General features: G+C 56.6%; 8 protein-coding genes across 8 annotated transcripts; 6 read left to right on the plus strand and 2 right to left on the minus strand.

The window, feature by feature from the left end:
- Positions 1–84: 84 nt before the first annotated feature.
- Positions 85–1623, minus strand: DCS_07521 (hemolysin-III family protein; the record flags this gene model as incomplete). Its single annotated transcript, XM_040804806.1, has 1 exon — positions 85–1623. The coding sequence occupies one exon, from the start codon at positions 1621–1623 to the stop codon at positions 85–87; it is 1539 nt and encodes a 512-aa protein (XP_040654910.1).
- Positions 1624–3966: 2343 nt separating this feature from the next.
- DCS_07522 (THO complex, subunit 5) lies at positions 3967–4725 on the plus strand (the record flags this gene model as incomplete). The annotated part of the gene is made up of 3 exons (XM_040804807.1): positions 3967–4313; positions 4366–4609; positions 4684–4725. 3 exons carry the CDS (start codon positions 3967–3969, stop codon positions 4723–4725), a joined length of 633 nt encoding a protein of 210 aa, XP_040654911.1.
- An 843-nt stretch (positions 4726–5568) lies between these two features.
- On the plus strand, positions 5569–7990 carry DCS_07523 (uncharacterized protein; the record flags this gene model as incomplete). The annotated part of the gene is made up of 3 exons (XM_040804808.1): positions 5569–6433; positions 6639–7627; positions 7688–7990. The coding sequence occupies 3 exons, from the start codon at positions 5569–5571 to the stop codon at positions 7988–7990; spliced, it is 2157 nt and encodes a 718-aa protein (XP_040654912.1).
- Positions 7991–8475: 485 nt separating this feature from the next.
- DCS_07524 (uncharacterized protein) lies at positions 8476–10322 on the minus strand (the record flags this gene model as incomplete). Its single annotated transcript, XM_040804809.1, has 2 exons — positions 8476–9224; positions 9278–10322. The coding sequence occupies 2 exons, from the start codon at positions 10320–10322 to the stop codon at positions 8476–8478; spliced, it is 1794 nt and encodes a 597-aa protein (XP_040654913.1).
- A 1852-nt stretch (positions 10323–12174) lies between these two features.
- On the plus strand, positions 12175–17338 carry DCS_07525 (uncharacterized protein; the record flags this gene model as incomplete). The annotated part of the gene is made up of 11 exons (XM_040804810.1): positions 12175–13212; positions 13269–13548; positions 13666–13899; positions 13953–14668; positions 14733–14895; positions 14952–15255; positions 15691–15741; positions 15804–15868; positions 15932–16544; positions 16606–17079; positions 17119–17338. 11 exons carry the CDS (start codon positions 12175–12177, stop codon positions 17336–17338), a joined length of 4158 nt encoding a protein of 1385 aa, XP_040654914.1.
- A 682-nt stretch (positions 17339–18020) lies between these two features.
- On the plus strand, positions 18021–18923 carry DCS_07526 (ThiJ/PfpI family protein; the record flags this gene model as incomplete). The annotated part of the gene is made up of 2 exons (XM_040804811.1): positions 18021–18555; positions 18679–18923. The coding sequence occupies 2 exons, from the start codon at positions 18021–18023 to the stop codon at positions 18921–18923; spliced, it is 780 nt and encodes a 259-aa protein (XP_040654915.1).
- Positions 18924–19727: 804 nt separating this feature from the next.
- On the plus strand, positions 19728–21327 carry DCS_07527 (putative FPR3-prolyl cis-trans isomerase; the record flags this gene model as incomplete). The annotated part of the gene is made up of 4 exons (XM_040804812.1): positions 19728–19814; positions 19879–20355; positions 20418–21048; positions 21122–21327. The coding sequence occupies 4 exons, from the start codon at positions 19728–19730 to the stop codon at positions 21325–21327; spliced, it is 1401 nt and encodes a 466-aa protein (XP_040654916.1).
- Positions 21328–22262: 935 nt separating this feature from the next.
- Positions 22263–25050, plus strand: DCS_07528 (kinase domain containing protein; the record flags this gene model as incomplete). The annotated part of the gene is made up of 3 exons (XM_040804813.1): positions 22263–23426; positions 23464–24182; positions 24390–25050. 3 exons carry the CDS (start codon positions 22263–22265, stop codon positions 25048–25050), a joined length of 2544 nt encoding a protein of 847 aa, XP_040654917.1.
- Between the last annotated feature and the right edge of the window lie 54 nt (positions 25051–25104).

Below are 25104 nucleotides of genomic sequence, written 5' to 3' on the forward strand. Positions count from 1 at the left end.
ATGATGCTCTTTTGGCAGTAAAAAAACGACACCTCCCTCTCCACCCCGGCCTTGGACAGGGCGGACAGGCAGGCTCCCCGCCGCTCAGTAGGCGGGACAGCCGCCCTCGGCGCGGAGGAAGGCGTTGGCGAAAAACTGCTGCATGGCTGTGTAGTGGAACAAGATGCCGCCAAGGACGGCGGCGTGCCACAGGTTGTGACTCCCGCCGATGTAGTCGAACATGCCGGGGTACCAGCGCTCGGGTATCTTGCTGGCGTAGACGATGGCGCCGCCAAGGTAGACGCAGATGGACTTTGAGATGGGCGAGTAGAAGTTGAGGACAAAGTCCGGCCCGTGCGTCAGGAAGAGCTGGAGGATGGGCATGGCGCCGGTGAGGGCGAGGCCGACGTAGAAGGCGACTCGGGTCCAGGCCATGTCGGAGCCGTTGAATCGAGGGTGCCACGGCAGCAGGACGCCGCCGAGGCCGAGGAAGGCGGTGAGACCCATGTAGATCCAGCGGCTGAGGGGATCGCAGTAGAAGGCCGTGTACTCGGTCGTCATGATGGAGGCGGCGATGAGCAGGGAGATGCCGGTGTAGTCGACGCAGGCGAACATGGAAACGACGTCGACGTCGGCGACGGCGTTCATGGTGTGCCAGATGGTGGAGCAGACGAGGGTCAAGGCGGCCATGAGGAAGAAGACGGCGGCGACGAAGACGTCGGTCTTGGTGCTGAGGTCGAAGTTGGCGCTCGTGGGATAAAAGTAAAAGGCGACGGCGAGGACGAGGAGGAGGCCGATGGCGTGGGACCAAATGTTGAAGGACTCGTTGGAGATGTTGAACATGGAGCGGACGCACTCGAGCTTGGTCTCGGAGAAGCGGTATCCCCTCTTGATGTGCGGGTTGTTCCTCCACGGCGTCGGCAAGTCGTCGTAGAGGAGCAGGCGACCCTCTCGGGCGAGGAGGATGGCGTGGGCGATGTGCTCCTCGAGGGAGAAGGCGGCGCGTCTGGCGCGCTCCAGGCCCTCGTCGACGACGCCGCGGGCGCGCTCGATGCTCTCGGTGGCGACCCGGCGACCTTCGTCCATCAAGGCCTCGGCGGCGGTGGCGGCGTTGGCGAGACCCTGCTCGCGCAGCTTGTAGGCGCGGACCTCGAACTCGGAGAGCATGCCCTCGAGGAGGTCGATGCCGACGCGGGCCTTTTCGTGCAGCGTCTCGGTGGCCTCGAGCGTCTCCTGGTATCTCGCCTCGAGCGTCTCCACCATGACGTGCAGCCTTCGCCGGCCGGCGCCGAGCACCTCCTCGGAGGCCTGAGAGCACCGTTCCCGGACGGCCTGGAGGGTGGAGAAGGCGCGGGAGATGCTATAGTCGCGGCCTAGGTCGCCGTAGCTCTCGATGAAGTCGAGGCGCCTCTCGAGCTCGGAGAGGAAGAGGTCGACCTTGAGGAGCAGGCTCTCCTCCGAGTCCATGATGGTCTCGACAATCGACTTTCTCCTCGGCAGGAAGAAGGAATGCCGGCGCCGCCTGGCGAGGTCGGGCCTGTGCTGTTGGGCATCGGAGCCGGAGGCTGTCGTCGCCGCGACTCCATTATCGTCTAGTGTTTTGCGGGCGCACGTCGACGTCAGCGCCGTCGTTACTTCGCTCATCGTGAGGCAAGGCGACGTGAGGCAAGGTGAGGCGAGGCGAGGCGAGGCGAGGAAGGGAGGGCTGGAGAGAGAAAGGAAGGAAGGACGGTCCCTAGGTTTCAGCTACCACACCGCATTGCCCAGCCGCCGGGTCGGTAGCCTCGAGAAGCCAGTTCTGTCGTTGGACCGCACGGGTATGTATCTTGGGATGTCGTAGACAAAGTCGTTGTCGTGGGCTTCGGCGTAGGAGTGAAAACAAGCCAGCCGAGCTCAAAAAGCTCGTCTCGACTCGGTACTCGGACCAGCGGCGACAATACTTGCACTGGCACTTGCACACCAAGTTGTGCCGTATATGCACAGCACAGTCGGTAGTAGTGTACGGTACTCGTCGCTGTACTCGGACTAAGTATTGTCGTGCTCGGTCGTATTATTACTAGTCCTCAAATACTCTCGTGGTGGTCCAGTATGAGGCACGTGTGGAGGGAGACGCAGGGGTGGGGGTGGTAATTTGACGGAGCCAACGAGGGACGGATTGGGCGACGGATGCCGATGGCTATCGTCGCTGCGAAGATGGGGATGAAGAATGGAGGATGGTGAGGGGATTGGATGCTTGTCGTTGAGCTGTGTCGCCGACGCGGTTAGGTACGGAACAGCGATGATGGTCGGCGAAGCAGCGCTGCTGTTTGACGGCGAATGGATGACGAGATGTGCACGTAGGTGCACAGTTATGCACGAGGAGTTCCGGATCGGCGTGCTCGTGCACGTACGATGGAAGCGGAGATCTGCTGCGTTGGCTTGCGGTGAGCGTGTGAAGGAAAAGAAAGAAAGGAAAAGGCAAGACGGAAGAAGAGAGGACAGAACGTCGGAGGAAAGGATGACGACTGCGTGCTGGTGTTGTTGCTCTTGTGGCTGTTACGAGTCAACAGGGTCGACCCCGAATCCTCTGGCGTCGGCCAAGACAAAAAAAATGAGGAGAAAAATAAGCAGGGAAGCGTGAATGCCAGCCAGCGGCCTAGCCGCGGTGCCTGACCACCATCATTCTTGGCGACCTGCCCTGTCCAATGGACGGCGTCAGGATGGCGTTTCGACTGGCTCGATCGTCTCGCCTCAACGTGCACTTGACTGCCTATCATGACGCAGGCTGCCAGGACTGAAACCGTTGATTGGGTAGAGTGCCGTGGCAGGTACATGTACCAAGGTGTGGAGGAGGCACCACCGGAACCTGGTAGCGAGGGCTGGCTGGCGAAGTACAGGTACAAGCACACTTGATCGTCCAAGCCTGTACTCCGTACTGTACAGTCCCCTATCCTCCATGTGTCGACCTTTCGAGAAAAGAATGCTAAAATTACATGGGCTCTGGTACTGTAGAGGTATGCAGTGTTCCGTACAACTACCTACTTACTGTACACCCGTGCACAGTACTCTAAGTACTTACGTGCTAAGCTAGTACATTACTGTAATTACTCCGTACTTATGCTGGGTGAACAGCGACTGTGATAAGTGCCGTAACGTGCATTTTCAGATACTTGCATGCAAAACGTACGGAGCACTGTACAGTACAGTACTGACAACTACTCCGTACTCCGCACTTGTGCGTACATGTACAACTATTACAGGTTCACGTACTGTACAGTATTACTGGAGTACTACGGAGTACAGAGTACAGCAAGTAGAACAAGTATATACTTGGCTGCAAGTCTACAGTAAGTACGAGTGCGTGTACTTGCACCAAAGTACAGACCTAATGGCACGGATTCGTCATGAGGGTCAAGTATAATCACACTGTACAGTAAATATATTACAACGTGCATGAACTTACCTGCACAATTAGATGCACATGCAAGGAAGTACAATAAGTAGGTGCATAGGTATGCAGTACGGAGTACAGTAAGTAAGTACAAGAAGGTGTACTTAAGTACTTGTACTTGTTGCCAGTGGTCGTTTTTGTCCGTGCCTGAAGCCGAGAATACATGCAAAAGCCTGCAATTCATTGACTGTACCCAGTGCTCCGTACCGTCCCAGGTAGTCCTCGCGGAACGTTCCGCTACAAGCTCACAGCTGTGCTAGTAAGTAGGTACTACCTAGAATACTGTACTTACAGTACTCCGTACAGGCAGTACTTGTATCAATTACAGTAATCAAGTAATACTGTACTGTATTGGCAACACGTACAAAGTAATACGGGTGATGGTGAACCACATACTCCAACTGCAGCCTCCGCCAACAAAAACCCAACTCCACCATAACGCAACCACAAACTCGTGTCATCGCGATCACCCCCCACCTTCATTCGGCATCGACATCGCCGTTGTTTCATCCTTTCACCGAACCCCAATCCAGTTCGCCCTCACCAGATCGCCCACCATGACGGCCGATATGATCGTCAACGAAGCGGCCCTCACGGGGGTCCTTCAAGCGTCCGAGCAGGCGCGCGACCAGGCTCAGGCGCTCCTCCTGCTGACCGACCAGGTCAAGGACGGCTCCTCCTCGGCCGAGCTCCAAAACGAGATCGCAAAGCAGCAGAAGAGCCTCTTTACCAGCATATCCTACCTCCGTGGCCTTCACAGAACCGCCTGCGTCTCCGCCCGCGAAACCAAGTCCCGCACCCTCGAGGCCAGGCAGGAGGTCGACCGGCTGCACCTACAGCTGCAGAACCTGTATTACGAGCAGCGCCATCTCCAGGGCGAAATCTCCGCTTGCGAGTCATACGAGTACGTCGCAGCCTCGGCGGCAGCAACGGCACCGTGACTGACGAATGTCCAGCCACAAATACCAGAAGCTTCCCCTCATCCCCGTCGAAGAGTTCCTCGCCCAACATGCCGCGCATGCAGACGACGACGAAGACGAGCTCATGGCCGCTCGGATAGATCACGAGCGTACCGAGCGCGAGTGTCTCGAGCAGCAGAGACAGGAGCTCCTCAAGCGCAAGCAGAAGCTCATCGCCGACAACAAGCGTCGCAAGGATGACCTTGCCAACCTGGACCAGGACCTCGAAAAGTTCATCGACGTACGCGCCATCCGGCCAATCCACCTCCTTCCCATCGTTCTGTCAAGGTCCGATTGCTAACCTGAATCTCCCAGGCGGCGAAACCCATCATGGAGCTGTTCGAGAAGGCGCCGTAAATTCTCTCCGTCGGCCGCTGGCCCCTTGCCGAAAAAGGTCACGAAAAGCCAGGTCGTTGCGCTCTGGGTCTGCCCGCTTCCTGAGCGATGAGAAGCGACAGAAGGACGCGACGGATGTCATCACCGAGCATGCCATGAGGTGGCGTATGGAAATTTGCTTACGCACTGTGGAATCGGCATGCCTTCCATGCGTCACCGTCGCCGTTTTCGACCCCTACTAGGATATACGTGCCTACGAGTAGGTACTGCTGCCTTCATAGGTGGCCACTTCAATGCCGCCCTCTCCGGCCTTGCAATTTTGTTCAGAGCGGTGAGTCTATTGGACATGGCCCCGAAGCGAGGCTCATCATGATCCGGTGTGCTAACCTCGCTCTTCATCCTCAGTTTCCATGTGCCACCACCAAAGAGCTCCCCATATGTACAGTAGGTAGTTGGTAGTTGCTGTGCTTGAATTTGCCGACCTGCTAGTACCAGTAGCTGTCGGTATCTTGCAGGCCTCCGCCTGAACGAATCGTGCCGTTCGCCTTCGGTCGCCTTATCGTGCAAGGTACCCAGTGCTACTTGCAACACCCAGCGTTGGCTCTTGTTGGCACTTGCCCATCATCTGTGCTGCGCGAAAACCATTCCGTGCGGCCCATCATCTCCTCCTTCTTTTCTTGTCGCGCTTCTGCCCTCCTTCATCTCTCCTCCACGATTGCCCGCCCCGGTGCCTCCATCTCTTATCAAAATCAAACCCACCGTACTCGCTCGACGCTGGCCATCAGACTTGCCCTGCCACGGCTGTCGACACTGTTTCTACCAAGCCGGTGGCCATCATCGCGGTCTCCTCCGTTCCCAGACACGATGCCGCTGTTCATCTGGTGTTCCCAGCGGGCTGGAGGACTCTCCCTGCTGGCCCTGCTTGCTCTCTGCTATCATGTTCTCTCCCAGGAGTGGAACTTTGAACCGCATGATCGCCATCTCGGCCGACCAGGCAAGGCGGGCGCGTCTGGACCAGGAATTTTACCCCTCTCGTTCGCCTACTACTGCCTCCTCATCCACGCCTGCGTCTTCGCCTTTCCCTTGCGAGCCTGCTGGGCCCTTTGGGGCATCACTCGATCCCTCAAGCGAGCCGTGTCCGGCACGCCCCTCGAGAGTCTCGAGCAGGACAGCCTTCGCCGCCACCGCTCCCACGGCTCCGGAGCCAGTTCCGAGACGTTGATGTCGGAGCCGATGGCCTCGGGCGGCCATGGCTCTTCGTCGACCATGATCGAAACCAGCGATGCCGAGTTCACGACGTACGCGGACGGCGCGAACACGGCTCGCCATCTCGTCATCCACGCCATCGTCATACCAAATTACAAGGAGGAGATGGACCTGCTCAAGGAAACGCTCCATGTCCTGGCGTCGCATCCGCAGGCCGCCTGCTCGTACGATGTGAGAGTCACGGAGCCCCAAGTGCCACGACCACGGCGCCAAGCTGTCGCTGACCTGTGCCGCCAGATCTATCTCGGCATGGAGCAGCGTGAGCTCCACGTCGAGTCCAAGGCGAGACGGCTCATCCAGGAGTTCGAGAAGAAATTTCGCGCCATCGACTACACCCTGCATCCCGCCGACATTCCCGGCGAGGCAGCGGGCAAGGGCAGCAATCTAGGATGGGCGGCGAGGAAGCTGAGCGCCAAGTACTCGATGGCAGCCCGGAAGAATGTCATCGTCACCGGGATCGACGGTACGTGCACCGTCCATGCCTCCCTCGAAGCGGCCTCTTGTTGGCGTCACCGCGCCGCACGAGCGTGGTGAAGCCCGGGCTCGATGTGTGATGTGGAGGGAGCTGCCTTGACTTCCAGCTGACTCGACCGCGGCCGCAACAGCCGACAGTCATCTTTCGCCAAGGTATTTTGCGAACATGACGAGCTTGCACTTGTGCCATCCAGAAACGGCGGCGACGACCATGTACTCGGCTCCCATCATCTTTGACCGCAACGCTCACGCGGTGCCCGCCATTGTCCGCGTTGCCGACATTCTATGGTGCGCCGCCGGAATATCGGGTCTGTACAGGGGCTCGTCTATCGCACCGCCGACCTCGGTCTACTCCCTACCGCTCGAGCTCGTCGACCGCGTCGGCGGCTGGGATTGCGGCGCCGAAGCCATCGGAGAGGACCTGCACATGTACCTCAAATGCTTCTTCGCCCTCAACGGAAACCTCACCTGCCGCACCGTCCTCAGTCCCGTGAGCCAGAGCAACGTCACGGGCGGCGGCCAAGGCGGCGTCCGCGGCGTCTACGTCGACATGCAAGCGCGGTACAAGCAGGCCCTTCGACACATGTGGGGTGCTCTGGACACGGGCTTCGCCCTCCGACAGGCCGTGGCGATGTGGCAAGAACGCAAGCGTACCTCGCGTGCTTTCGGTCCTCTTCACCGGAGCCTCGGCGACGGTACGTGGCCAGAGCGGCCTCGTGAACCGGCCTCCATCTCCGACGTCACCCACGACACGCTGCGGGAGCCCCACTGGGAGAACATCGTCTACCTTGCCCATCGGCTGTTCGAGGCCCATTTCTTGCCTCTGCACATGACGATCCTGGTTTTCGCATCGGCCGTCTACGTCTGGATAGCGGACGATGCAAACGACGTTGGCGAGATTGGTTGGATATTCGCTCTCTGCCACGTCCTTCGCACCCTGAGCTTCATGGAGGTGGCATTGTATCTCGTCTTGTACGAGAGTTTTCACCGAATATCCGTCACGACGCGCGAAAGGGAGATGACCAAGGCAGGCCTCGCTGGCGGCATGTGCTTCTCTCACCGATCCATCAAGAAGAACTTTGTCGACTACGTGCTCGTGCCCCTCGTCGCCCCGCTCTACGGCGCCATCCCCTGCGCTCAGGCCGAGATATCGCACTTTTGGACGCTCGAATTGGTGTATTCCGTGAGCGGGAAGGCCACCCGGCAGCGACCGTTGCCACCGGTCGTGGACGACATGGCTTAGTTTCCGATAGCAGCATTCCGAGCCACTCTGGCGGAGGCTGGTTGGATCAGTCGTGGCCTAGCCGGCAAACGCGACGCTGCCATTCTCGACCTTGACTTCACCCGCCGGGTCGTTGGGAGCTTTACCCGGTCGAAGGACAATGCGGCCGGGTTTGGCGGTCCCGCGCGGATCTATTTTCCTATTGATTCGCCTGTAGAGGAGAAGAACGTGAAACGCAGTGTCGACGGAGTGGGACGAGGCAACGCTACGCATCGACAATGGGGATCGGGACGCTCCTGGAGCCCCCTCGATATACAGTGCTGATACCAAGCTTCTGTGCGCGCGCGCTGCGTTTGCTTGTATGGGTTGAGGGCGAGTCGTAGCGTAAGTGCCAGGTAACGGCATGCGATGCAGGTCCATCATGTTGACTACCTATATACTACTGAATATGAGAGTAAAGCGTAGGCAATGTCCTTTCCAGTCTGACACGCTAGACCACTCTGCTTGTTTTGCAACATGACGGCGCAGGATTACTACGACGCCAATAGATCAAACCGGTTGACAATAAATGCATAATGGTCTGGCGCGTCGTCCAATTTACCTGTCAGTGTGGCTACGAAAAAAAGGGTAATTGACCTAGTCACCAAGTAAACAAAGCGACTGGCATTTGCCTTCATTGTTCGAGTCTATACCTAGTGTATAAAGGACGAATAGTTGGTGATACATTTTGCCAAAATGTGATTTGTGATTTCTGGTCATGAGTTAGGCTCAAGATGAAAGCTTGAAGCCCGAGAGATGGAAGAGGCAGGTTATCCCCGTACAGCCTTGTCTATTGGCCTCAGGAGCTCGGCAATATTTGGTGGCCAGGTTTCATAGTCGAGCCAAATTTCTCCCGCTTCCTCCACGACCTTTTCCGAAGGTCGCCACTCCTCGGGAAGAGAAAGATATCTCTCCAGCTCGATAGCATTGCAATGGATACCATCGTAAATACTCTCATGCCAATCTTCTTGATGGACCAATGGCCTGTATATTCCCGCTGAGAGCCTTGTTGACTGGACGGTTACGCGCGATTGCCGCAAGGATATCTTTTTCCACTCGAAAGTATCCGGCAAACAGTTTTTAACATCTCCCCTGGTTCCCTTCGCTTCGGCGATGCGCTGAAGGGTTTCACGGTAGTGTGGCTCCGGGCTTGCCATGGCCTCGACGTAGAGAGGATAACTTGGCGCAACGGTTTCAAAGTCGGCGTTTGGTCCCTTTACTACTAGATCGAAAACATCCTTGTAGTTTGCATAAATCGCCGCGCGTGCGACGGCCGGCCGCATCTCGGGGATTGCTCGCGCCAAAGCTTCGTAAGTCGAGCGATTGGCAACATCAGGATAGAAAATCAACTCCGGAAAGTAGGCATGCCAGTGTTTAAGTTCCTTCCTGGCGTGTTTCAAGGTCCAAGAGATGTCATCGTTCATGATGAAGCGGGCCATTACTGCCGCTGCAATCTGATGGGAGCCTCGGAGTGGTGGCTCCTGAGTTGACCACCATTTTGCAAACTGTGTATTGTGATCTAGAAATCAAGTCAATGGTAAGAACACGGGGGGTGATGATGGATAAACGAACAAATACCGCGCACAATAGCCTCCAGCTCGCCTCGTACCATTCGCGGCCGTCTCAATCGGCAATACCTATCTAGATCTCCGCGGTAGGCAGCCATAAATATTAAAAGATCTTTGTCGCATGTTGGTAGATCGACTGGCAAAGGATTGCACAAAAGTTCGAGTACCGTGTCTGAGACTGGAGCACACGGTGAATTGAAGCTCAAGAACGACTTGAAATCGGCCATCATCAACCAAGTGTCCGGCGCGTCCAGACCCATGTCCCCCGTCACGTTGTGGCCGATGGGATCGTATCCGTAGGGATCGTATGAAAACAAGTCAAAAAAGGAACTGTCGTCGTCTGACCCATTGTCTGAATCCACATCGCCGTGTTCCTCTTCCTCGCTTCGGCCAACCGGCTTCGAGAACCCCTGCCGATAATTAAGCAACTCACAGCAAATAGTATCGCCATTTAGATGAGAAGGTATTGGCGTGGATAGTGTGCCGGTATAGTCATCGAAGACTTTCCACTTTAACGTCTGGTCCATGATGTGCTGGAGGATGGCCAGGCTGCCGGCTGCACGAGCCTCCTCCGCAATGGCAACTTCGGGAAGAATGTCCAATGACATGAATAACGCCGTATAGCCTGCGACAGCACAAGCCCTGCCAATTTGATAGCGCATCTGGGGGTACCGCGAATCAAGCCGTCGTAGCGTTTCCTCGGATGGCACCGACGGGTGCCAGATGCAGTACGGCATTTCTTCCGTTCCCTTCATCTCTGGGATCTGGTTGCTCATGATGAGTCTAGCGTTGATGGCCGTCGTAAACATGGGCAACGCCCCGTGCAGCACGGCAGCCGCTTTCTGGGCAAAGTGAATATGATGCCGTATTCCCCGAACCACACAATATCTCATCAGAGGCCGTCCGAGGTGACGAGGCAGCTTCTGGCCGTGAACGGCGGCAACGGCATCTTCGCCGATGAATATTCGGGAGCGGAGCCTCTGGGTTATGGACCATTCGGCTATCCGACCGTCTCCGTGAACTTGCGAATGGTTGCCGCTGACTTCCATGGTAGGTGGCTCGCGGAATTTGAGACGAACAGGCGTCGATGGTGCAGGACGCGCGGAACAAATGCGGCTTAGACGACGAGGACGGCAGACGTCCAAGACAGGGAGGGGTTGGATAAGTCCGTGAGAATTACTGCAGCATTACCATCACTGCACGGGGAAGGGCAGGAGTCAGTCTAAGCATAGCGGACATACATATTGCTCACCATGGACGCAGTGTATGACGAAGCCTTCGTGTGAGTCATGAAGGTACGATTTTTACAGCAAAGGGATGATAGGACTAGCTAAGCAGGCCCAAAAGGGTTTAACTGTTGAATTTCTGTCACTGGCAACAATGGTAGGGAAAGGCCAGCATGATTCTGCTGCATGATTCTGCCAGAAGGGTCGTTCCCGATGAGGAAGCATTGCCTTTGGCACGATAATAGGCGGACGATGACTTGGCTGTACTTGTACATGTGTACTGTAGTTGTGCTTATGCGTACTGACGGAGTACTCTATTCGTAGCCCTGAGGACTGCAGTACTTATAGCACATGACGGCACCTATTGGTGTACATTAGTATTCCGTGCATGTCCGGAGCACAGTACTAGGTATTAATACTGTACGGAACTTTTGCGGTATTCTTGTACGAGTACTTAAGTACTTAATACCAGTCATACTTCATTGTACAAGAACTTACTTAGTTGTACGGAGTACGGAGTCCTTTATCCCTCGGGGCGAGACAGAACGGCTTCGCCTCCCAATTCTTGGCAGAGGCGCCGCCGCTGGCCTGCGGCTCGGTGGTGCATCGTTGGCCAACGGCCAATTGATTGGCTGTAGAAAGTTTGTTGGTTTGTACGGATAATAATTGTGTAGTAATATGGTACTGTACAACGGCATGCCTCAGCCTCCGATGTACCGGTACTCACACTTGTATAAAATAAGTACACTGTAATTACTTCCTTACTTAACTTACTTAGGCTGAATACTTGGTCCGATTTCGCAGGGGGATTTGCTGTGTGCATGGCATTCATACCTAGTAGCCCGCTACCTAGTATTACCTTGTTTCTCCAGCCAATCCTGTGCCGGCACCATTCCTTTACATAATGGATACTAAACGCGCCTGGCTGGGTGCCTTTAAGTACAGCACATGCAAAGTACTTACACCTACATGCAATACTGTAAGTCAGTACTGTACTTACACCTACTTAAGTACACGTTAAGTAGACTCACTCGGAAGTATTGCATGGACTTGACCAGCACCTACGAGACGGAAGTGTCACATGTACTGTAGCCGTTGGTCTAACGACTTGGCCTATGACAAAGGATCAACGGGATATGGCACATGTAAAACTAACTACTGTACTGCATATACACAACTCGAGAGTTGACTTAAGGCATTATTTGAACGAAGTGAGGCAATACTACAGCAGCAGCAGCAGCAGCAGCAGCGTTGAGCTATTCGATTGGTTGACTGACTGGGCACTATGGCCTGCTGCTGTAGCGGGCCTGACTTCGGTACGGGTATCTGCATCGACAGACTACTGTACTTTACAGTATTTCTCCGGACACGCATTTTGTTTGGTCTGGGGTGGCTGGCGCGGGATCAGTTGGGGAAAATCAGGTAGCAGGACTCATAGAACGTCATAATGGCAAATCCGCAGTTGCCGAAAGAGGCAAGTGCGACCGATGCCATGTTACCAACCAAGCTGGTGTCTGTTGGTCGTCACTTCACCGACGCATGCTGTCGTCGTTTATATTTCCCTTCCCCCCTTCAGTCATTGCCATGGAGAGATTACAAGAACCCTCGTTGTCCTCCGTGACCCTCAACCTCGGTTCCGTTCCGTCAAACCTTCTCCAAAGCGCCGCCGAAAGATATGGTTGCCTTCTCGACAGGCTGCCCATCGAACGCCGATGATCAGTTCGGCCCTCGCGTCGACACGTCCTGCCGCTTCTTCGACTTCACCTTGCTCTTCGAAGATGCCTTCTTCGTTGTCCTTCCGGCCGTCCTCTTCCTGCTGCTGCTACCATGGCGGCTCGTCCACCTCTACAGATCTCCCGTCAAGGTGACCTCGTTCGCACTGGCAACCTGGAAACTGGCAAGTGCTGCCATCGACATTCCGTTCCCGACTCATGAGCTGATGGATACTGCTGTGCTCCCTCAGGTCCTCATGATGCTCCTACTCGTCCTTCACTTGATCCACCTCGTATTGGTGTTGCAGCACCCTGCCCTGCACACGAGCCTGGCTGTACCATCGGCCGTCCTCGCCGCCATTGCCGTCTTCGCCGCCGCCATCTTGTCTTTTCTTGAAGACCAGCGTTCGCTCCGGCCGTCGGACATGCTCGCCCTGTACTTCTCAGCTTCCGCTCTGCTGTGCCTGCCTCGACTGCGGTCCCTCTGGCTCTTGCCGATCGCGACGGCGCCCAAGGCGGTATGGACGGTGGTCTTTGCTCTGACTCTCGCCGTCATCGTCCTTGAATCCCTTCGCAAGACCCGCTCCCTCCGTCCCCAATTCCGAGATTTGGCAATGGAGCAGGCCGCCGGCTTCTGGGTCCGAGGCTTCTTCACCTGGCTCTTGCCCTTCTTCCGCGTCGGCTACAAGAAGTGCCTCGAGCTTGATGACATCCCCAAACCTGGTGCCGATCTTGAAGAGGCTGCCGCCAGCGCGAAGCTTGATGCCGCCTGGAGCAACGTCACAGGACGCCATCGACTCCTTCGCGCCACCGTCTTGGCCAACTTGTGGCCGATACTGTCCGCCGTCCCACCCCGCATAGCGTTGGCATGCTTCACTTTCTGCCAGCCTTTCCTCATCGAGAGGGCTGTATCGAATTTAGATGCTCGCCAGGACGGCCATCGATCCGAATATGCCTGGGCTCTCGTCGGGGCTTTCGTTCTCGTCTACATCGGCATCGCGGTACCTCCACCCATGGAGAGCACCCCCTTTCTACGCTAACGTACCGAACCTGCTAGGTTTCTCGAGCCTTGTACAAGCGCCAGACAACCCGGCTTCTTACCAAGATGCGTGCTGGTCTTGTCTCCAAGATCTACCGCGTCACCCTGACCTTCTCACTTGCCGACGTCAAAGACTCGGCCGCCATCACCCTCATGGGCACCAACGTCGAGAGGATAACGAGCTCCCTCGGTCAGTTTCATGAAGTCTGGATTTCCCTGCCCGAGATGGCAGTTGCGATATGGCTCTTGGCTCGCCAGATAGGCGTCTCCTGCGTCGTACCGCTGATCATCTGTCTAGGTGAGCGCTGAATTCTTCTGCCGGCACTCCTGTCCGCCCGTCCTCCACCTCCCTCCTTTCCCACCTCCACCGGCACCAGCACGCGCACCTGTCTTACTCGTCTTCTTTGCCTGGTAGCATCCGTTGCTGGCGCATCGTATATTGGACGCCGTTTCGGTCCAGCTCAAATAACTTGGATAAAGGGCGTGCAGAAGCGAGTTGCCGTCACTGCAAAAATGCTCAGCAACATGAAAGCCGTCAAGGTGCTCGGTCTGACCGATGCCATGGACGACATCATCACGAAGCTGCGGCAGGAGGAACTGCAAGCATCCGAGCGCTTCCGCAAACTGTTGATATTTCAAATCATGACGGGTAACTCTCCTTCTACCTGCAAACCAGTACACCCTTGACTCTTCTCTTTTCAGGAAACGCCCCGACTCTTCTGTCCCCCTTTGCTACTTTCTTGACATACGCCCTCATCGCCAAGGTCCAAAACGACGACGCTCTTCTCGCTGGCAAGGCATTCACGTCGATTTCTCTGATGAGCCTTGCCACCGATCCTCTGATTCAACTTTGCCAGGTGATACCAACCTGTATGCAGGGCATAGCTTGCTTTGGAAACATTGAAGAGTATTTTCTGAGGGAGCAGATGGAAGCAACACCACCTTCATATGCGGACCACGCACGTGACGACGTCGAGATGAAGACGCATCCGCCTCCTTCCTCGGGGGAGACCTTGTTCTCGCTCGTCGATGCAGAGATTGCTTGGCCCCAGGAAGATGCCAAGAGCATCCTGCACAGCGTCAACCTGAACATCGTCCCCGGCTTCACATCCATTACCGGCCCCGTTGCATCAGGGAAATCCACGTTGCTGGCCACCATGCTTGGTGAAACAACTCTGAGGCGAGGCACGATGTCGGCGAGATTGGCTGGCGTTGCCTACTGCTCTCAAACCCCTTGGATCACGGACGAGACGATACGTCGCAACATTACAGGAGACCTCGGGTTCGATGAAAAATGGTACAATTTTACCATCGACCTTTGCTGTCTTCAGAACGATCTCAAGCGCCTGCCCAGTGGAGATCAGACGACGTGTGGCAGCAACGGCGCTTCGTTGAGTGGTGGACAGCGTCAACGAGTGGTTAGACGCGAAACTCCCCTACAGACTCCAGCGGCGACCGATACTGACCCGACTGCATGTGCAGGCACTTGCACGCGCCGTCTATTCCAAGCTTCCAATCGTTATCCTAGATGACGTCACGAGCGGATTAGATTCCGCAACAACTGGCATCCTGCTTGCTCGTCTCTTCAGCGAAGCTGGCCATTTCCGCAAGGCTGGCATATCCGTCATCATCGCCACTCACAGCCGTACGCACCTACCTATCACACGCTTGTCCTTGTTTCAATACTTATTGCAAATGCAGAACGATTTCTGTCCTACATGGACTCTATCGTAGTCCTTGGTAACGGCGGCATAGTCGACGTCGGCTCACACGAGCAGGTAATGTCGAAGCTCGGCAATCTCACAGCGCAAGCGGAACTTGCCGTCGACGCTACATCTCATACTGTCGCCGGAACGGCTGGCAAGGAGGAGCCAGAGAATACCGAGGCCTCGGAATATGCAGCCGACGATGCCGCTGCTTCAGACAAGGGGGGCAGCCAAAGGAAAAATGGAAACTGGTCCGTGTATTCGTATTACGCAAAGAGCGCCGGTGCGCTCTCCATTACGTTGTGGATTGCCTTCACCTTGGTTGGAGCCGTCGGGCCCTGCGTTACGAGCAAGTTTCCTACACAATGTCCTGATCTGAATCGGTTGTGCTGACTTGTCCGAAGCGATTTGGATTGAGAGATGGACGAATGCAAATCGAGATAGTCCGAATGGACAGCTTGGCTTGTACCTCGGCGTATATTCTGCGTTCATCGCCGTGTCGTTTGCAGGCACCGTCGCGGAGTGTTGGTGAGTTGCTGCGTGCCGTCACCACGCAAGAGGACATTCGTCGTTCTCCGCTCACCGGGCATGCTAGGACGTTTTTCGTAAGGATCATCAATGACACAGCGTTGAAACTGCATGAGGATCTCTTGAAATCAACTCTACGGCAAGCAGCCTGGGGTGCTCGGTGTACTGCGATGCGTCGGATTTCCTCGCGCTAATCGGTTCAATAGAGCGCCCTTCAGCTTCTTTCGCAAGACTGACGCCGGCTCTATTACGAATCGGTATGGCAAGAGGTTCTTCCTTGGGGGTTGATTTCTACTGGAGCTAAGCGATGAAACTACAGCTTCAGCCAGGACATGGACCTTATCGACATGTCGCTCCCTGCGCAGACAATTGCGTTTACAACTGGTAAGCCTCGCCCTCGCATGCTCTGCACGTTCTGCACCGACCGACTAATCACCAGGCGTCCAGCATCTGCAGCGTGCCTCGCTCAACTCATCCTCATTTGTATCGTCGGCAAGTATCTTGCGGCCGCCATCCCGGTTCTTGTTGGCATCTTATTCGTCGTCCAGAAATACTACCTGCGCACTTCCCGTCAGGTGCGACTTGTGGATATCGAGGCCAAGGCCTCCATATACAAGCTATTCATCGAAACGACTCAGGGACTCCCTACCATTAGATCTTTCGGCTGGGGCCCAGCATTTGCGAAGCGAAATGCGGACGTCCTGAACTCTTCGCAGCGACCTATTTACATGCTATTTTGCATCCAGCTATGGCTCGCTCTGGTTCTCGATCTTGTCGTCGGTGGCCTTGCAGTCCTCATCGTCGTATCCGCAATGGCCGCCACGAGCACCGTCAGCGCCGGCTCTCTCGGCGTGGCCCTCGTCCTCGTCCTGCAGTTCAGCAGCATGCTGGCGCAGTGTGTTCAGGCCTGGACGCTGATGGAGACTTCGATTGGCGCCGTGTCCCGAGTGCAGCAGTTTGTGTTGAACACGCCTTCCGAGCACCCCGGGAGTGGACCACCGCCTCCAGCATGGCCGGTGCGAGGGGCAATTGACTTTCAAAGTGTTCAAGCAAGCTACGGGTAAGTATAGGAAGATGCCGAGCGCGTTGTTGCCTGTCTGGGGAGAGCTAACGGTCCCCAGGCCCCTGGCGGAACCTGTCCTCCGCGGCATCAACCTTTCCATCGCCTCGGGGGAGAAAGTTGCTCTTTGTGGCACTACGGGAAGCGGCAAATCGTCCTTCATCATGGCGATCCTCTTGATGATGGACTTTGGCCAGGGACGAATCACCATTGACGACGTCGACACAAGTACGCTTGGAGGCAGAAACCTCCGCTCGCACCTAAACGTCGTGCCTCAGGACCCGTTCTTCATGCCTGGTTCCGTCAGGCTGAACATGGACCCGAGAGGCCAGTCGTCCGATGATGTTATTGTGGCTGCCATCCGCAAGATTGGCTTATGGGGCAGGCTCGAGTCAGAAGGCGGTCTCGATGCGGACCTGGACATGTCGGAGTGGTCGCAAGGGGAGCAGCAGCTGCTGTGCTTGGCCAGGGCGATGCTGGTTCCGAGCAGCATACTCATCTTGGATGAGGCCATGAGCAGGCATGATGCTCCCATGTTTCTGTGGCTGCGAAGCAATCGCTGACCTAATTTTAGTGTTGACGAGGGCACCGAGGCCATGATGCAGAGCGTTATCGAATCCGAGTTCCGAGGAAGGACCATTCTCTCCGTGATGCATCGCTTCAACCACATAGCTTGGTATGACCAAGTGGTCGTCATGCGAAACGGGGAAGTGGTTGAATCTGGGTCGCCGCAGTCCTTGTTGGAGACGGACTCGGCTTTCAGCACGCTATACCATGCTCAGGCGACTCGGTAGCATCGCGGCATCCAGCTCGCACATAAGACACGGCTTGACACACTTGGCGACGGGAGTACGTGCAGATAGGCATAGCCTCACAATTTGACATACAAATTTGTCCGTTTTGGTGGTTTATTTTCGGTGTGTGAGTTCCATTTGGATTGCGGAGTACTGACGAACAAGGCGACTCTCCCCGAGCCGACAAGTTAAACATGTGCCGACAGCTTTTGCCGCTGTGCATGGTAGAAATTAGTAGACTCTGTGGTCACCGTCAGAGGATCAAGAGCTGGCGACATGTAGGTGTACGGGTGCCACCGTGAACAGTCAACATGTACTGGTTAGAGCTGGCTACTACTTTTGACTGTACGGATAGAAGTGTTGAAGGTGTAGGGACTTGGGCTTGGAGTGAGAGCTGTGGAGTCGGCGTTCAAACTCCGAGCGGGTCCGGATGTAAGTGGGAGTTGGGCCAATCAGGGGACGGCGGGAAGGCGGGTCGGGTCATATCGAGGCCGACGAACCGGACCGGAACCGAGACAACACGGCCCAGTCGATGCAGTAGGTCTCCTTTGAATGGAGAGGGGAGGCGGGAGGGGGGGCATATAAATAGGGCCTGGCCGTCGGTCTATGGCGAAGGCTCGTACATTCTCACATATTCTCATTTCATCACAGGCACTGCTGACCCGTCATCGACCGGCCCACAATGTCGCAACACATTCGGATCGGCGTCTTCATTCCCAGCGGCGCGCAGACGCTGGACACGGCGTGCGTCGATGTTCTCGGCGTCATGTCCAAGGAATACCTCTCAGCCATTCCGATGCTGCCATCACACGTGTCGGACATTGCACCGAGGGTGACGATTTCGTACATAACCACGCCGACGCAGGGTACGCTGATCCCCCTGACGTCGGGCATGACTATCAAGGCAACGCACGACTACACTGATGCCGAGGTGGCACCGGGCAAGCTCGACCTGGTCGTGGTGCCGGGTCCGGACCCGGCGGCCGAGTTTGACCAGGCGGCCCTCGATTGGCTGGCGCGGCAGGCGAGGACGGTAGGGGTCGACGTCTTGAGCATCTGCACGGGCATCTTCGTCTGTGGCGCGGCGGGCATCGTCGATGGGAAGCGCGCGAGCGGCCCGCGAGGTTTGCAGGACATGCTGAAGTCACGCTTCCCCCTCATACGGCTGGTGGGGAACGAGTATCGGTGGGTGCAGGATGGTAACTTTTGGTCCAGCGGTACGTACATATGAACCTGCTCGTACGAGCACGCCTACTGGTGTCTCATGCCCAGTTGGAAGGGAATGGCTTCAATTTGGGGCTTGAAGTTGGGGCACGACGTGATCGCTGACGAGTGTGAAGGCGGCGTCACGAACGGCAACGACCTGATGGCGGCTTACGCGCGGGCCAGCGGCAAGCATTGGCCGGCGTCTGTGGCCGAGATTGGCATCCAGCTGACCGAAGTCGGCGATCGTGGGCAGTTCTACGGCGAGGGGAGGAGCCTGTTCATGGCTGGATTTGCGTGGCAACTGCTCAAGGCCTGGTTTGCCTACTTTCGAGCTCCGGCGAAGGGAGAAGGCTCCGGCGAGATGAAGAAGGGGCAATGATGCCCTTGGGCCACGATTGTATTCTCTGACAGGGGCACGGACGGGAACGGCCTCGCGGTCGTTGTCGTTTTGTTTGACGCCGAGGGCGAGCAACAAGCAACGACGGGCCAGAGCCAAGAGTCGAGGAGTACTCAAAATGTATCATCTCCATTTGAATGCTGCAAATGCCAGCCTCGCCACCAATACCGAGACCCTCCATGAGTTTGGTGCGACTACGAGTGAAGGCAACAAGTAATAGTAGGCGTGCATGAGGCAAACTCGAAAGAAGTGTGAGGCGAAGCATGTCCATGCAGGTGTAAGTGCCAGTAAGTGAAAGTTGTAACAAGTACAACGTACTTACAGTACTACTTAAGTACTGTAGGTGTACGAACATTAGCAATATTAAATGCGCATACAACTAAGTACAGTAGATGCCTCTGGAGTGGACCCGCTCTGGTCAGCACCAGTGGAGCGTAAGTGTGCTGAAGAGGAGCCGGTGGGTCCGTTGCTGAGACAGCGACGACAGATCCCGATAACGACGGTATCGACAAACCCAATTGGCCGAACGGCAGCAGAGCGGGGACGGGCAGCTCATGGGCATAAAAAAAACGGCCTAGAAGAAAAATTTCAAAGGCTGGGTTTGAGTTGCTGGTAACTGCTGCGTCCTCGTTTCCTCCCCTCCTTCAAACACCGCTTGTCTCGATCTCGAAGCGAACTTCTTTTTTTCGTGAAGCAACCGATTGCATTTGATACCCCAGCTCTCTTCGAGGGTCGTCCATATCACCGTCCTATCCGTCATTCCAAACCCCCTCTCTCCTCGACACCATGTCCGCTTTCCCCGGTCCCGTCTACGGGCTTGAGGTCCCGCCTGGCGAGATCTTGATCCCCGCCGGCATGGAATTCCCTGCCTCTGTAAGTCATTCCCTGCCTCAGGATGCGAGCGTCGGTCCTGTCACGTACTGACAAGAAACCGCAGTTCCGCATCACCATGGCTGCTCTCGACCCGACGGAGGAGCCCGAGGCGGACGAGGAGGGTAACATTCCCAACGTCCCCCGCTCTACCCTGCGCCTCGTCAAGCGTGCCTTCCCCGGCCTTGACGATGACTCGGATGATGAGATTGACGACGAGTACATGCGCGCCATGCTCGCCGCCTCGGATGATGACGACGAGGATGACGACGACGAGCCCAACGGCGGCCCCAGCGACGCCAAGAAGAAGAAGCAGTCCCTCGCCATCAAGAAGCTCCTCGAGGCCGCCCAGGAGGAGGAGGAGGAGGAGGATGAGGAGATGGAGGATGCCAAGCCCAACGGCGTCAAGAAGGGCAAGGGCAAGGCCAAAGCCAAGGCCGACGAGGAGGACGACGAGGAGGACTCGGACGAGGACTCGGATGATGACAGCGAGGAGGGAGCCGACCTCGAGAACTTTGTCGTCTGCACCCTCGACACGGAGCGGGTAATGACCCACGTCGCCCGGCACGAGAGGGAGTCGTCTTTGCTAACACGGGAACGGCGCAGAACTACCAGCAGACGCTCGACATCACCGTCAACCACGGCGAGAAGGTCTTCTTTGTCGTCACCGGCACCCACACCGTCTACCTGACGGGAAACTATGTCATGGACGACGATGAGGATAGCGAGGACGATGAGGACTACGACTTCGACCCCGAGGAGCTCGAGGATGCCCTCGGCTCCGACGTCAGCGACGACGAAAGCGACGAGCTCGACGACATCCGCATCGAGGAGGTCGACTCCGAGGAGGAGGCCCCCAAGCTGGTCGAGACCAAGAAGGGCAAGAACAAGCGCGCCGCCGAGGACGCGGCCGAGAACCTCGACGACATGATCAAGGCCGACGACGCCAAGCTGTCTAAGAAGCAGCAGAAGAAGCTCAAGAACAACAAGGGCGAGGCTGTCGCGGCCGAGGATGGCAAGAAGGACAGCAAGAAGGTCCAGTTCGCCAAGAACCTCGAGCAGGGCCCTACCGGCTCCGAGAAGGCCAAGCAGCCCGCCAAGGCCTCCACCGGCGTCAAGGTCGTCCAGGGCGTCACCATCGACGACCGCACCATCGGCAACGGCCGCACGGTCAAGAGCGGCGACACCGTCGGCGTTCGCTACATCGGCAAGCTCGCCAACGGACAGCAGTTTGATGGTAAGTCCCGCCCCCGAGCATCCCCTCGGCATGCCACCAATTCTTCCGAGCATCGCGCTGACGGCCGTCGCAGCGAACAAGAAGGGCAAGCCCTTCTCCTTCAAGGTCGGCAAGGGCCAGGTCATCAAGGGTTGGGACGTCGGTGTTGTCGGAATGGCCATCGGCGGCGAGCGTCGCCTGACCATCCCCGCCAACCTCGGCTACGGCTCCCGCGGCATGCCTGGCATCCCCGCCAACAGCCAACTGATCTTTGATGTCAAGGTCCTCGAGATCAAGTGAGGGTGCCCACGCTCCCTCTCGCCTCCGCTCTCTCTTTTTTCTTTCCCCTTTCATTTGTTCATGGTGTAAAAATGCCTGACGGCTGTTCTGCCTCGCCAGCCCGCTCTGGTCGAGCTCGCGCCAGGTATCGGCGTTGGTTTGGCCTTTCGTTTTATCTTGTGTTGGATCACTCGGTCAAGGATGGGACGCGATGACGAGACCTGCTACCGTCGCCCTTGCTTGCTGACATGTTGTAACCCAGAGCTGTGGGACGAGGTGTGAGTGCAGGAAACGACGTGGCGAGGGCAACAGCTATTACTAGTTACTTTGCGTCGACGGAAGTGCGTATTGTACCTGTAGCATCTGTCCATGAGATGGATGAGTCTGTGCGATTTCCAATAAAACCTGGCGTTGATACAACGTAATTGCTCCGTGGTGCAAGGATGATGTGAACCGAGGACGATGTGAACGAGCACGTACGCAGTCCGGCGTCTGATGCAAGTACAGTTCGATGTATGCATGTATGAGAATCCACATGCATCTACGGATCGGCACCTATGCACCGTGTATCGTTGCTGTCGATATGCGTGTATCGTGCGATGATGTCTTCGCGAGAGCAGCATTTGGGGGGGGGGGGACCTGCCTCCCTTGGAGCACGTAGGGTACGTATATGTGGTAGTACATCATCTCCTGCTCGCAAGGAAAGAGAGGGAGAGGAGCTGCGACGGTCCTGCTCATCTTGGAGAGGGAGCTTTTTGAATCCAACACCGCCTCATCACGTTTCTCTCTTTACTTTCTTCCTTTCCCAGCGGGCCTACATTTTTGGGGGGGCTTCCCACTGGCGAACATGTTATAGTCTCCGTCGTTCCTCGACTTCGGCATTCGCATTTCGAAGTAAGCCCAAGGCCGGACGACGACGCATGCTGCCTGTGTTGGCTGCGAATATGCCAACGACGATGTTGCCCAGGGTCCCCAGCAAGAGGAACTGCCCTGCGGCGGGGGAGGCGGAGATGGTGCCCGCCCACGTACCGTCCGCGCTTCCGGCGAGCGACGGGGACGATGGCATGGGCCCCAACATCATCTTTCTCACCCATGCGCGAGCCAACCTTTGGTCCGGGATTCGAGGAGCCATGAAGGCCATCGGTCGAGCCAGCCGAAGCGGTGAGTCCCACACGCAAGCGTCCTGTCCCCCAGCTCCCATCCCCCAGCCCAGCAGGCACCCTAATGGGGCCCTTCCATCAGAATCGGAAAGTTCCCCTGTTCTCGACTGGAGTGCGGCCAGGAACCGCGCGGTCCAGGGCAAGGGGAAGAGTGTCATCGGCGAGAGAGGTTTTCTGACGCCGCCATTGACGCCGCGAAAAGCCAAGGGGCTTGTGCCGCGGGACCTATTCAGGAGGATCGGCCATGGTTCCGGATTCGACTCCGGCACCACCGTGGTCCTGCGCGGCTCTCCCCTGAAACGACGAACATCTCTCCAGGCTCTTGCCGGCACGCGGTCCGGCCCAGACCACTCGAGCGAGACCAGCAGTTCGGCTTCATCCGGCGACAGCGGCAACTGGTCGGCAACGGAAACCCCCTATACCGGGGAGGTGCTTGCCGACTCCCACTCTCCCGATACCGCGTCGGTGAAAGTCGCTCTCGGCAGGGATAGCAGTCGCCGGCACCCTCTGTCCAAGTCGAGTCCGGGCGGAGCCACCGCTCGGACGATTGACGAAGTCTTTTGTCAGCCTCGGCCGACGGTGCTGACGGTGGAAAAAGCGGCAGCTGCTCGGATATATGTTGAGACGCACTACAACAATCTCCTCAACAAGCCGAGTGGCCGCGAACTTCGAAAACGGTACCTCGAGTCTCAGCTATACTATTGCTCTCACCTGACGGCCGACCAGAAGGACGCAGTGCGCTTCTCGTTCTACCAGCAGGAGACGAGCTATACCCGACAATGCCGAGTGTTGCGCACTCGATCGATGGCTCCTTTGAGGGAGAACAGCACTGCCCAAGCCGACAGGTACGAGTGCCTCAAGATTCTCGGTAGGGGCAGTTTTGGCGTCGTAAAGCTGGTGCGAGAAAACGAGGACGAGGACGAGGACAAGCCTTACCCGAGGCAGGTCTTTGCCATGAAGGTGATTCGAAAGTCGGACATGCTCCGCAATGGCCAAGAGGGGCACCTTCGTGCCGAGAGGGATTTACTCGTCTCTTCTGAAGGCTCAAACTGGTGCGCTCCCCTTCCTCTACCCTCCCTCCACGCACCGTGCCAAACAGCAGAGGCTAACAGTCGGCCTTTTCTCTTCCCCCTCGCGCAGGATCGTTCCCCTGGTTGCCAGCTTCCAAGACTTGCGGAGCTTGTATTTGGTGATGGAGTACATGCCTGGCGGGGACTTCCTTGGGCTGCTGATCAGGGAAAATATCCTTCACGAATCCGTCGCTCGCTTTTACATTGCCGAGATGGTGCTTGCAGTAGAAGAGGCTCATCGGCTCAAATTTATCCATCGTGATATCAAGCCGGACAATTTTCTCATCTCGGCATCCGGCCACCTTAAGATTTCCGACTTCGGACTGGCTTTTGACGGACATTGGTCTCACGACGCCTCTTACTTCAACTACCATCGGTACTCGCTGCTGAGGAAGCTGGGGATTCGAGTTGACGGAGACACAGATGATCAGAAGAAGTGCGAGATTGTTTCGACCCAGCCCTCGTGGCTCCAGTCCATAAATGAAGTGATAGAGAGGCACGACAGACGGGATGACTTGAGCAAGAATAATCTCTCACACCTCCTGGGCTGGAGAAACCGGTGCGGCAACCGGGATGCTGCACATTCCGTCGTCGGCACCAGCCAGTACATGGCCCCCGAGGTCATCAGGGCTTGCCGCGGCTGCGAGTACGACGGAAGATGCGACTAGTGGAGCATTGGCATTATTTTTTACGAGTGTCTCTACGGCCATACCCCCTTTTTCGCCGAAGAAGGTCGAAAGCGGACAAAGGCGAACATCCTGGTATGTGGTGAAAGCAAGCCCCCCCCCTCCCCGCATTCACCATCTAACCCGTATCAAAAGGATCACAGGAAGCTTCTTTCTTTCCCACATAGGCCCCACGTCAGCGAGAAATGCAAGGACTTGGTATACGGCTTGATCCAAGACAAAGAGACACGGTTGTGCTCAACACGGTACGAGACGAGAAGCCGCGCGCAGATCAACGCGACGACCTCCGTCGATTTCTTCGGGCGATTCGTGTTCCCCGACGACGCCGAGGATATCAAAGCCCACCGGTGGTTCAAAAACTTCCCTTGGGAGCACATTCACGCCATGAGCCCTCCCTTCGTCCCCCGCATTTCGAGCATGGACGACACGCACTACTTTGAAGAATCGGAACCGGTCGAGGACTTTTCCGACTCGTCGCCAGAAGCAATCGAGGTCACCGACGACGACGTTCGGTCCATACTGTACGACCTACGACGGGTTGTGCAAGACGCTGCCATCGATCTCATCTCGGCGCCGTACGATTCCGCGCGGCTCCGTAGCGCCGATCACCAGATCGACATTGACAGCCATCTCACTCCGTACGAGAGGAAGGTTCTGAAGCATTTCATCCGCATATACGGCAAGAAGGAGCGCAAGCGACCTAGAGACATCCTATTGCGTGACGAGAACACCAAGGATGTGGTGATGGACGTGCGCAAGAAGACGGCCTTTCTAGGGTACAGTTGGCGACGGATGAGGCCGGGGGGCTACTGCGTGATACCGACGTAGGCAAAGCCGAGAAAATGACGAAAAATCGAAGGAACTCGGAAGAGATGGAACAGA

This window comes from Drechmeria coniospora, chromosome 03, assembly GCF_001625195.1.
Source record: "Drechmeria coniospora strain ARSEF 6962 chromosome 03, whole genome shotgun sequence".
NCBI classification, from domain to species: Eukaryota; Fungi; Ascomycota; class Sordariomycetes; order Hypocreales; family Ophiocordycipitaceae; genus Drechmeria; species Drechmeria coniospora.